General features: G+C 36.3%; 1 protein-coding gene across 3 annotated transcripts; it reads right to left on the bottom strand.

The window, feature by feature from the left end:
- Window positions 1–461: 461 nt before the first annotated feature.
- LOC107929913 (1-phosphatidylinositol-3-phosphate 5-kinase FAB1B) lies at window positions 462–11,546 on the bottom strand. 3 transcript variants are annotated; one of them, XM_016861443.2, is made up of 14 exons: window positions 11,459–11,546; window positions 11,280–11,342; window positions 10,923–11,085; window positions 10,045–10,748; window positions 8,975–9,712; window positions 8,169–8,322; window positions 7,666–8,010; window positions 5,430–6,347; window positions 5,012–5,343; window positions 3,949–4,072; window positions 3,691–3,861; window positions 1,977–3,512; window positions 1,470–1,736; window positions 462–1,003 (listed from the first exon to the last, which is right to left on the bottom strand). In XM_016861443.2, exons 4-14 carry the CDS (start codon window positions 10,656–10,658, stop codon window positions 668–670), a joined length of 5,535 nt encoding a protein of 1,844 aa, XP_016716932.1. In that variant the 5' UTR covers window positions 10,659–10,748; window positions 10,923–11,085; window positions 11,280–11,342; window positions 11,459–11,546; the 3' UTR covers window positions 462–667. The 3 variants fall into 3 exon arrangements, with proteins under 3 accessions (XP_016716932.1, XP_016716935.1, XP_016716933.1); XM_016861446.2 differs by having other exon boundaries at window positions 10,923–11,028; XM_016861444.2 differs by lacking the exon at window positions 10,923–11,085.
- Between the last annotated feature and the right edge of the window lie 1,304 nt (window positions 11,547–12,850).

Here is a 12,850-nt window from a genome sequence, read left to right as displayed (position 1 = left end):
AAGAATAATATCACAATACCCGTACTTTGAAAACGTCCGAAAATGTCCAATACCTTAACTATCAATGCTTGTTCAATTATAATACTTGTACTTTCATAAATTGTCAAATATGGTACTCGTACTTTTTAAAAAAACATAGTGGTGCTTCTACTTTGAAAAAGTCCAATATGGTACCTGAATTGTAAAAGTACATATTGATAGTTCAAATACTACAATGAAAATTTCCAAAATATAAACACCGCATTAGACATTTTTAGAAAATAAAAGTACCAAATGTAATATTATCCAAAAGAAAAACCTTATTTTATAATATAAAAATATATACACATACATATAATCTGTAAAACTTGTTAAACACGATTATAACAAGTGTTTATAGTAAACACGAGCGTAACATGAATATTTGGATTACCTTATTTGACTGGATATGTCTCACTTGAATTAAACATCCTGCTTATAACTAAAAAAATAACAGATGCATACATTGATGATGATGATGATGATACAAAGTGGCAGCCATTTAGAAATTACAATTGGATGGAAGAAAAAAAAAAAAAAAAAAGAGGCAAAAATTATATTTTCTTTTAAAAAATAAAAGAAGGTGAAAAGAAAGAAAGGTATTGAACTTACATATTGAGTCTTGACACACAGGCAGAAGGATTGCACATCATTGTTGAAGGAGACCACTTTGTGTACTGTTATTATTTTCTTCACAAAGGTCTGTCTGTGACCCGCTTGGAACAATCGTTGGAGGAGACCACTGATCTGGCACCATGAGAAAATAAGCTGTCATGGCTTTTCTGAATCGTTTCTTGTATTGTTGGGGTGATATCACTGTCGGTGAGGTGTTTTTAGGCCCTCCAAGGATGCCTGAGGTCTTCACCCATGTTTCAAGGTGTTTGTCCCATGTGTATTGCCTCATGAAATCGATTATTCCGAGAATAAGCTCGTTTTTTTCCTCATCCACACCAACAAGTAATGAGTAGTCCATTACATCGATTAACTGTGAAATGTGAATATAATCGTTAGAAAAATAAGCATTCAACTCTAACTAGCAAATGTGACCATTGGATCAATTTAATTAGCTTGCATGCCACTGGCAATGCATTGAAACCCATAATGTAAAACATTCTATGCATGGAACGCAACTAGAACTCAGACTCAAGCCCTAACAATGAACCTCAAAAAAGGAAACTAATGGCTATCCAAAGTAGGAGGGTCTCCTACCATCGTACCTGTTATGCCTAACAATGAGAGCAAGTTCCAGAAATAGAATAAATGTGAAGAGTTTCGTCGATGTTTAATTGCAAATAAAAACAGCACAAGCAAGAAAACTCAAACCTACATTTTCAGACAGCCCGCTAAAATATATGCTACACCACCAGAACAAAAATTTTCCTTACCAGGAGCTTGAAAGAACTAAAATTTAAAAATAAAAGGAAATTCTTCAAAAAGGGATTGAAACTTACTGCAAGAAAGGAAGTGTCATTCCAGACAGCCCTCTCCAACAACCGTTTTGCCTTGCTTCCAACAAAAATTGGAGAAGTCGGCATTGCTTCAATCAAATTCTGATCCAGAAGAACTTTGTTGCTGCCACTTGTATCAGGATTATACCTAGACCGAGATGATCCTTTAAGGTCATAAAGCCTTGTAATATTACGCCTGAAGAGAAGATTTTCCATCACCAACATGTCCATTTTGGACTCCTTCCCTCCTTTAAGGTGCTTTGATGAAACCTTAAAAACAATGACCCCAGAAGAAAATTTAAACTCAAAAATCAAGGTATCACAAAATGAGAAAAGTGTAATTTAGTTTCGGAACTCTAATTTAGTAAAAACTAAAATAGAACAAAGCATGCAAAATTGAAAATCTCCTCGTCCTGATGCACTCAAGCTACTCCTTTCCTAGATTTCAAGTGATAACATAGCATATTTTGACACAAATAATTACAACAGTAATACTAAAAAAAATAATACCTGGTACATGCCCAATATCTTGGCCAGGCAAGTTGGGCTTCTTGTATTGATTGACTCAGACAAATATTTGAAATAAGCTGGTCCAAACTTAACAAATGATTCTAATTCTGTCTTTGTAACTTGTTTGATGATAAACCGATCATCTAAAGTTTTTGCAAAGAAGACATTGCTCTTGCCACCTTGGGCACCCCACTTCTTACAACGACTGAGAGACCGTACAAAATCTAGCTCAGAAGGGCAGCAAGTCCTCCTCAAGCTCTCAAACCGCTTTGCATAATAGCATGTTACAGAATACTTCACCTTCCCAAGGGGACCATCATCTGTAAAAGAAACCCTAGCATGCAGATCTTTTGTATACAAGAGAGGGTCAGAAACCAGGGAGCCTGACCCAGACAAAGACAAGATACTATCATCACCAGATCCAAAACTTCTGTAAGCCTCAGATGATACGTCACTAAAAGAATTAAGTGAGAGTAGATTTACTGATTCAAAAAGCGACGATGAAACTGTAGAATCTGCAGCATCTTTTGGTCTCTCCCCCTCAGACATCTGTGAATGATAATCTGATGAGACAAGTGCATACGCTATAATACTAGTGGGCTCATCATCATAAACAGGCACTACTGTATCATTAACACCAAGAGGAAGCAACAACCTGGCACCACATTGCCTTTCCAACTCCATAAATGAAGATACATAAACTGGACTATGGTCGTTGATACTTAGCTTTCGAGGATTGAATGAAGAGTTCTTGTTAAATGAGCTGTAGAAATTTGGAAATGGCATGTTTGCCCAGCTCATTGACTTCTCCAGGCTTTCAAGTTTCTTAGCAGGCAAAGAAGGCTGAGGAGAACGAGTCACCTCCCCTTCACCACGATCACTAGCAAGAACTCCCAGATCCAAATTTACTGCACCTGACACATCCACTGCAACTGAATCAGGAGCAGAGTAACCATTCTCCTTAGAATTCATGCTAGCTGGGTGACTTTTACCAGTCCATGCTGCCTCAAGGGTGTCAGATAAATTTGCCATAATTGGCAATTCCCCTTCTGACCGGGCCCTTTGTACTACTTTTCCAGATTCAGGAGAATCAGAATTCTCACTGGTATTTATACTAGAAGAAACAGAAGGTTCAGCCTCCTTCCTGTTATTAAAATCCTCGCCTATGCCCTTTTCTGGGTGATCTCCACCTGATTTGTCAATTACACCAGCATTGCCTCCTTGATTCATTTTTATGTTAGGCTTGGTCTCAACTAGGGCAGATTCGCAACTATTGAAGGATTTACTTGGTTTGGGACTGACATTCATCTCAGGAAGCTTTTCCATAGAATTTACAGGCTTCAACCCAAGTTTAGGAATGGGGCTGCTCATAACTTCCTGTATATTATTGTTAATTGAACCACATACATGTATCAGTCGTTGGTCCCAAACATAAGACAGAAAGAGTATTTGCCTCCGTAACTTATTCATCTCAAGAATGTCAATAACAGGTTGGCCAGCTTTAAGCTCCTTACAAAGTGCTTCCTGTAAAGATTCCTAAGGGAACAGTAAACAGATTAAAAACCAGACAGCATGTCAGACTGATTTATGCATAAAAGAAAGAGGAAATAACACAGGATTAAACTTCTGAACAGGTAACTGGTAAAATCTGACAGCAACTGCTGCTCAAAAGGGAAGGGGAGAGTGGGCAGATGGTGCATAAAAAAGCAACTACCTGAAGTTCTTCTCTATCCTTTTGGAGCATTGCTTCCAATTCCTCGATACAGATGTTTCTTTCAGGTGCCTTAATGCCACAATCTTGGGACCCTGGGCCTGATAGTTTCTCTGAGATCTTTCGAAGAGCATTGTACATTTCAGTAAATAAAAATTCTGCCCTGTTACTCACCTGCAAACCAAAATTAATGGTATTGTAGGTATTATCTTATTCAAAAATAACTTTAAGAACTTGAACAGGGATTTATGATATTCAAACCTCATTTGCTTCACATTGTATCCACTCCTGATTATCATAATTAAATTCCAGTTTTGAAGGTGGAAGATATACGGAATGAACATCAATGGAGGCATATCGAAAACAAGCAACCATTCTCCCGAAACTGCACATGGTAAAACAGTACAATAAGAGGACACTTCACTTGATCATATCAAAACATCTTTTCCATTTTTTAATTTATATTCCATACCACTAATGAACCTACCCTTTGCATCCCCTTAATGGCCAAAAATTCTCCTTATCCAGAAGGTACATGCAGGGAGTTTACCTTAGGAAATCAAACCATTAGGCTTATCTTGAGGCAAAAACCACTAGGCCAAGTTCAGGTCACACGTGTACAAAGGTATATGCCCTTATCAGTGCTCAAACTACATAATGAACTTGTTTTCCTCATCACTTTCTGACCAATAAACTATACTGTGAAAGAACAGCATTATAGCAACAAGGAGACTCAAGAACTAATATGGGCATAAGAATGTAGCCGGGCTACCTGGATGAATCCACTGATGAGTAACAAATTTCAGAAACCAACTTATGCCAACAATCTATATTCCAAACTCCCAAATAGAGCACAATCATGCAATTCAGAGTATATATTTTTTGGGGAAATAAGTTAATGCATTTTCCGTTTTGCAAAAATAAAATACACGTAGATGAACACACATCTGGAGTTGGGTGACTAGTGTTGCGTTATCCCTAGGACTTTTATACTAAGTAAACATAAACCACAAGAGAATCAAATAAATCAGCCACCTTCCCCTCTGATTAAAGCATAGCTCATGCTTTTTGACAATGTGCTTCAGAAATACATAGTTAACACGGAACCACCAAAATGACACAAATAAATAACATTCAATCAATGGTTCACAGAGAAAGCAAATTGATTGCTTATAGATTAGATAGAAATCATATGAACAGACTAAACAGAAGAAAAAGACCACTCTTCCAGAAGCACCATCTTTGCTAGTGATCACTCAATTCAAAACAGTAATATTTACTCTTTAATATAGCAATACTTCATATTTCTTAAGTAAAAACTTACCCATAGAATCGAAGACAATCTCTGTGAAGGGAATGACCACAGCTTGCAACTCTGCTAGCAGCTGCATGGTTAGAAAAGCTCAGCTCCAAAAATTTCCCAAAGGATAAACCCCAAGCAGCATCAGACATTACAACTCTTCGAGTGGCTGGAGGGAACCCATTGGTCCGAGGGCATTTCAAGCACCTATGCCACATCCAAATCTTGCCTTCCCGCTCTCCGGATAAGGGAGGCTCTGACAGCTTCTTAACAGATATTGTCAGGCTACCTTGCCGATGAGTATAACAATAAACATGTGCCTCAGATGGCATCTCACATGAACGACAATGGAAGCTCTGATAAGAAGAATAATAAAGTTGTAGTAATGAGAAGAAAAGAGTAGGATAAGTTCTATAAATGAAATAACAGAGATAACAATTACCTGATCAAACAGATTATCTCGTAAAAATCGCCCCAAAGGCTTATCAAAGCTCCCATAGTACTTGATTCGAAAGAGAAGGGATCGTTCACACACAGATCCCTTCAACACACAACGTGTTGATAAAGACACCAAAATGCTCTGGTGGTCTGAAGGTGAAAGAGGAAACTCTTCCTTCGAGGACCCCATCTCTTCAGATTTGTTGCTAATCTCTTGCTTTGAGGATTGCAACTCTCTGCTGCCCAGATGATTGGCAGCCATCACGCTACTGCCATCAGCATGATTACTGCCACCAGGATCATCACATTGCTCTGCTGCTTCTGATAATCTTTGACAAAGAGAAATAAATGGGTCACTCATTATAGCTTCTCCATTGCTAGTTGTTTTAGTTCGAAGAGATTCTTTAGGATCCACTTTATTGTCCTTACAAAATGCATGACTTATGGAGGAAACACTGTTATAAGAGATATCATCCCTCAAAGCAGAGAGTGAATTCAAGGAAGCAATAGCTTCATCAGAGTATGAGGCAGATTCCTTGGACGTAGTGTGAGGACCTTTTGACAAGCTAGATGAACTGACCCCTACAGATTGGCAAGGGGGGTCAATGTTGGCAGATGATGAGCTATCTGAGATGACAACTTCGTTGGATTTCTGAAAATTATTTATAGGTTGAGAAGCCACAGGCTTCCCAGAGGATGGGACGGTAAAACCAGGTATGGTGGAAATAGACCTGTCAATACTTGATGGTTTATTGGGTAAGGCAACATTTATAGGAGACTTTAAAGGGAGCTCCGGAAGTGTAGCACCTTCATCTGCAAGAAATGATGTTTCGAGAGCCAAGTGATAAGCTGCAAAAACTCCATATTGGACCACATGTTTTACCTTTTTCAGTTCATCTCCATGGGCACCCTTGAGCAAAATCTGAAACAAAAGTAAGCATTGGACCGACCTTAGCACCAAACATCTTTACCTTGGAAAATATATTACAAAGATCAAGAAATGTACTTGCCATATAAGCGGCATGACGTGACCCACTATAGCTTTATGCAGTCACACTATATGTATCTAAGCATCCTAAGTAGCAAACCAACCTGATTGTGAACAACAATAATTTAATCCCGAAATTGTGCATCACAAAGAGCACCTAAGTGGGCTATTGCCGTCACATGGTGCTCTAATTGAGAGTTTAAAAAAATGGTCTGGAGGATGTGAATATTGAAAGGCATGTTGAGGTGGCAGAATTATGGAGAAATAGCAGATGGGTTCTCCCACCTGAAAGCTATAGGACACACAAAAATGATGCCAGATGGCCAGAGCATCCCTTTTTCATATTAACAGAGGAAGGTAATTTGTCATCTATGATAAAGGGAATTGCTCTATTGGAAGAGTTTGAGGGTGGTTAAAATAAGTAGTGAAGCCATTTCTTGGTACAAAACTTTTAGATGAAAAGCAGGTTGTCCCCGAAAAAGTGTTGCTTGCTTTGAAATGTGGAGTGCAAACTAAGATCATATAAAATAAACGCATCATAGGGAGAAAAAATGTAAGTTATCGATCGGATGAAGCTAACTGCATCAGCTCTTTCTCAGATTGCAGTTACTCCAGGTAGATTTGGCCAAGTATTCTACGAAAAAGACACAGTAGTAGGCAAGTCTAAAGCTAGAAAATGGTAGTTAATTGGAAGATTGAAATTCATAATATGATTGTAAAGCTCCATAGACAGTAAGAACTACTTCGGCTACAGCTGTGTACAACATGGATGGAAAGGAACACCAGTGTTCATCAAAATGCAAAATGACTTCTCTGAAATGTTAACTAAAAGAATTGCAGGTATTCACATGCACTTAAAAGACGTTAAAATAGTGGACTTGGGGGTTAGGTGGCAAATGAATGTCGAGTATACTTCCATGATTGCTCACTATTTTTACAAAACCTGGCCTCTTTACCCCTTTCTTAAGTTTAGCCTGAAGGTTGTTTTAGAATTTTTTGAGTTTCGATTAAGGTGTTTGCGTTGCAGAGCATGTTGTATCTTTAATGCATCTTCAATTACCAAGAACATCATAAATAAAATATAGCCTAGGTAAAATATATAAACAATAGCCCTACTTTCATGCAAAAGTTTAGATGACTAAAATGTTAGTATAATCACAAGTTATACAGGAAAGATTTTCCAAAACACAAACAGATTTTGTATCTCAGCACTAGGACAGATATTTGTGCCAGGTAAACTGAAAAGACTTACAGTATAACCCAGAGGCTTTGGGCAACCCTCAAAAAACATTAGAGTCTTTGTCAATTTCTTCCCACCTTGACCAGCACTTCCATGCTCCTCAAGAAATTTCTCCACATGGAACACATCGCAGTACCCCAGCTTCGGCGATGTTAGATGATCAATGGATGGAACTATCTGAGCACCAGTGCAGCGGGCTATACGCTCTAAGAGTGGCCTCTTAATATTGAGAACAAGTGATATGTCGTTGGAAAGAAGGTACTCTTGAGCATACCGTGACACAGATTTTTCCACCAAGAGAACATTAGGATGATGTGCATCGATTTTAGCAACTGCCATCTTCAAATGGTCCATTTCCTGAAAATTATGGTAAGCTCGTAAAAGCAAATATTAGCGTTAACTGCTTCATGTTCTAGCAGGTGGGACCAAAGGAATATTTCCTGGCTTTGACCCTTATTAGGAACCTAGGGTTAATAAACAAACCAACATTGAAGGAAAGAGACAAAAATACAAACCTGCTGCAACAATGTATCAAAACTTGACAAGTGGTTAGAAATACGCTGATATTCCAGAGCTCCTCCAAGGATTAGAAAACGAGGTTTATCTTTTTTTGATGACATTCGACGATGGGCCACATTTTTCTTACAGACAACTCCTCTAACCACAGCACTAAAACAGTTGTTTAAAAAAATCAGAAACTCATCTGCATAACTAAATGGTAGATAGAAAGAAGAATATAAGAGCCACAGAACCTACAAAAGCCTTCTTTTGGCAACACTTGCATTAATAATTAACTGTACTTTCTTTTCTATTAAGGCCAATATATATAACTACCACGCGAAAGAAATACACAATCACTCTAAGATTATTATCTATCAGTTGCCTCAGATAAACATTAAGAATTATTGCAAAAGCGTTCTGAATACTAGGCTACAGATGAGAGAAATTCACAAATGATGTCTGATCAGATATGTGAGGGATATGATTGCCAAAGAACTTTAGACTTGTGTGCCACAATAAAGTCAAAGAACTAGGATCAGTGCTCATCACAGGAGGAAAAACATATGAACCATTTAATATTTTGGAAAATAATCAAACTTTAACACATATTATATAGATACTGGAAGTATATTCAAACAATATAATAAATATCTTCAAGACCTAATGAGTCAGCTCATGCCATGAAACATAGTTAACTCTCTGAATTCAATAATTGAATCTATTACTAACAAAAAACTTTCTAAAGGTGCTCATACAGGTGAAGTTGCATCGTTTTCACAGAACAATTAGCAAATTTTCAAATTGAGTTCAGTGATATTACCTTTCACAGCGACGCCCAGAAGCTATGCATTTAACTTTCACATATCCTCCTGGATCCATTCCTCCTCCCTTACTTGTATCTGGCTTCAGAAGTGTTGCGGCTTCCCATGACAAAGATGTGATTATATCCAACCAACTCTCTCCACCATCCTCGTCACCCACATGGATGTTTTCAACCTGCAAAAGCTGAGATACCAAAGCCCTAAAATGCCCTTCCACCACATTTTTCATGGCTTGTCTATGCTCCTCACCAGACTTAACCCTACTACGATACTCCCCACTTCCAAAGCTATTTGAAGGGCGTAAATATCCCCACTCCCCTGTAGCACCCTCATCATCGTCCTCATCATCAAATAGAGCAGCTTCTCTCTCATCCTCTTCATCTTCAGGTTCTGGAAGGAGCCACAGTAGCCCATTGTTCTCAAAATCAACAGGCTCAGCATCTGTACCATCCACATAATAAGCAAGAGCTTCATCCTGATCAGTGTTTTCTTGCTCATTTACTTCTTCAAATTTCTTGATTCCGTCCACACTTTGTGTATCGAAATTCTCAGCTAATGGTGAACCACTCAAATGTTTTGAGTCAATGTCGTCGCCATCAGGATACACTTTATCTGATTCATAAACACAGCCAATTTTGTCGATATTGATAGCACTAGAAAACTCCTCAGCAAGAGCATAACGCCTACATTCTGAATTTGAACGATATGCACCATAACCACCATCTTCGTCATCACTCCTGAAACCAGCAGTTAAGAAAGTAATAATTATTGAGCAATAGCTCAAAATCATCATAAAATAAAAGCACAAGAACTCAAGATTATGTATTCCAGTCAAGGCAGGCTGTGTTATTCGAACATGAATTGAAAAGGTAACACAAAAGCATGGAGCAAATAAGCAATGGTTCGTGTAGGCACAATCTAAATCGTGAAGAATGCATTGCTCAAACCCTCACCCCTCTCAACAAGCATTGGGTAAAAACATATGCAAAGGCATGTCAAATTAAAGGGTGAGATAGGTAAAAAAACACTTTATGCCGACTCAAAAATATGTTAGCAGGGGGGACGGTACCTGTAACTACAAAGACCAAAATGGTTGGAAGAATCCACCATGGCTGAACTTGGATTTGTGCTCATCCCAGATGTCTCATTGTTTTGTCCAGTAGGTGCATTCATCTGGGCAGATTCACAAGGACTACGACCAGAACTATAGTTCACACGGTGGTATGGCCCAGTTGAAAACAGAGTAGAACCAACAGTGCTGCTACCACTATTACAGGTGCAGCTGGACTTGGTACTGACCAAGCTTGTTGCAGATGGTGATGGACTGAGACCAGGACTAGGCGCCTTGGTCTCGCTATCAACAGCTGCTATGCCCTGCTCCCATTGCTTGAAGCAATAATTGCATACTCTAATCCTTTCCCAATCTTCCCGACCAGTCCTCGGCTCAACAGATGGGGCAGGAACTGAGTTTTCTGTACACTTGGCACAAAAAACTCGGCCACAAATTCGACAATGATGCCTACGATTAAATACTGTAAATTGGGAATCACACTCGTAGCATACCCTACAACTATGATCAGGCATCCAAAAATCCTTTGACACATTCGGTGGCTCAGTCCTCCAAGGTATCCACGACTTAACTATATCAACCAGGTCAGATAGTTTGTTGTCAGGGGAGCCCATCGACAACTATTCCATCTAATCCCAGTCATCATACTTCATTCATTCTCCACACTCCCAACCACAACCACAGGAGTTGACTACCCCCAATACCTGGCCATATTAAAACCTCAAACAAATTAGAAAGATTAAACAAGTTCTAACCGTAACCACAACTCTGAAACTTATAAATCTAAACAAAAATGGGGGAACCACTTGATCAACTAACTTGCAATTACATCAAAAGCGTTACACTAATTATACGTTTTCAAAAGAAAATCAAACTACCTGAAATACTAGCACTTCAAAGTTCAAATTCCAACATCCGAAGCCCTAATACAATCTCTTGCTCCTTTTTTCCCCCTTCGTCAGTTATACTGACAACTTCTCTTCACTGCTCGATCCAATAAACAAAGAAATCCAACAATCAATGAACTGGCACTTATAAACCCTAAAATACAAATTAATCAGCTACCTCTCAGTAAGACCGATTTAAAAAAGTGAAAAAAAAGAACCATATAATCGGATTAAAACTCCAATTGGATCTTCTAGCACCGACAAATCCCATCAATAAAACTAAATTGCTCGTGTAATTATTCAAAGATCAATTAACACGTCAAGTACTTGTATAAAAAGGGAACTTACATTGGAACTGCAGAAAGAGAAGAATCGAAATCAAAAATGGTTCGCCGCCAGACTTTAATTTCGCTGCAAAATATGACGGCGCTGATGAAATTAAACTCAAATATACACGATTTAATTTTCCAAAAATAAACAAAATAATATGAATTTTATACAAAAAGATTCATAATATTTGAATATACCTTCTTATTTTCTTCTTCGATTAACGTTTTTTTTTTCTTTTCTCTGAAAGTCTGCTTTTTGTTGTGTCCATTTCCCCGTTTATTTGATTTTTTTAAGTATTTTTAGATTTTAACTTTTTTCTAGATTAATTTTCATAAATACAAACTGTCCTTTTCTTTTTAGTTGAATGGTATTACATTTTATTATATATTTTTTTTCTTACAAGATGTTTTAGATTTTTGTTCTTTTTCTTATTATAATTCGTGTAATAAATTTTCGTCAAATTATTATAAATTAATTTAAATAATATTACCACGAAATCTGGAAAAATGTAGAAAATGTTTTCAAATAATATTATATTAAATTTTATACCATTGTTTTATTATTAAAAATTATTTAATTTTAATAAAAACCTTTAAACTTTTTAAAAAGAACAATTAAGTCCCGTTTTTTTTCACTTTGTTGAGTCAAAATATATTAAATAGGCCCTTCGGCTATTAACTTTAACAGTGGACTGTTAAAGCCACTCTGTGTCACAGTCACGACATAATATGTGACAAAAAATTATAAAAAATAAAAATTATTAAATTATTAAATTTTAATAAAAAAATATTTAAAAATTATAAAATTTATAAAATATAAAATGGTATTTTTTTATAAAAATCATAAAAAAATAAAATGTATCAAAAATGTCATTTAGCTATTAACTTTAATCGTTGACCGTTAAAGTTAACAACCTCAATTTTTTTTTAGTTAAATTCATCACATATCACAACACAGAGTGACACGTGGCGAAAATGATAAAAATAAAAATAAATAAAAATTTTAGAAAATTTATAAAATGTTTTTTAGTACAATATTTTTTTACATTTTTTATAATTTTCTTACGACTTTACAAAATGTTATATTTTTTTATATTTCTATATATTTTGTTTGATTTAAATTTTATAGTTTTTTATAATTTTTAACGATTTTTATAAAATAATTAGTTTTTAATAAATTTTAAGTAGTTTTTTATTAAATTTTAATAATTTTTGTAACTTTTATTTATTTTTTATCAATTTTTTGCCACATGTAACGCTGTGGTTATGACACGTGGTGGCTTTAATTGAAAAAAATTAGGAGCGATTAACTTTAACTGACAATTTTGTTAAAGTTAAAGGTCAAATAGCTTTTTTTTATTCATTTTAGTAGTTCAAGTACCAAATTAAGTAAAAAAAAATGGCAAGGGCTTAATAGCTTTTTTTTAAAATGTTTAAAAAAAATTTTAATGCATTTTAAATGTTCAAATACCCAATTAAATGAAAAAAAAACCTTAATTACTCTTTTTAAAAAATTTAAAAACTTTTTACCCTTTAAACTTTTAATTTAATAATAAAAGTGGCCTATTATTTTTTAGCAGAGGGTGGTCT

The sequence above is a fragment of the Gossypium hirsutum genome, chromosome A07 (genome assembly GCF_007990345.1).
Source record: "Gossypium hirsutum isolate 1008001.06 chromosome A07, Gossypium_hirsutum_v2.1, whole genome shotgun sequence".
Lineage (NCBI taxonomy): Eukaryota > Viridiplantae > Streptophyta > Magnoliopsida > Malvales > Malvaceae > Gossypium > Gossypium hirsutum.
This window is presented reverse-complemented; position numbering and strand designations above follow the sequence as displayed.

What these genes read in the sequence shown, in the direction of transcription:
- LOC107929913 (XM_016861443.2), bottom strand. Translation starts at nt 10,658, where the DNA reads ATGGGCTCCCCTGACAACAAACTATCTGACCTGGTTGATATAGTTAAG. An exon ending in TTTGGTCTTTGTAGTTACAG is followed by an intron (nt 9,713 to 10,044) that starts GTACCGTCCCCC and finishes TGCTGGTTTCAG; the next exon opens with GAGTGATGACGAAGATGGTG. An exon ending in AGATATTGGGCATGTACCAG is followed by an intron (nt 1,737 to 1,976) that starts GTATTATTTTTT and finishes ATTGTTTTTAAG; the next exon opens with GTTTCATCAAAGCACCTTAA.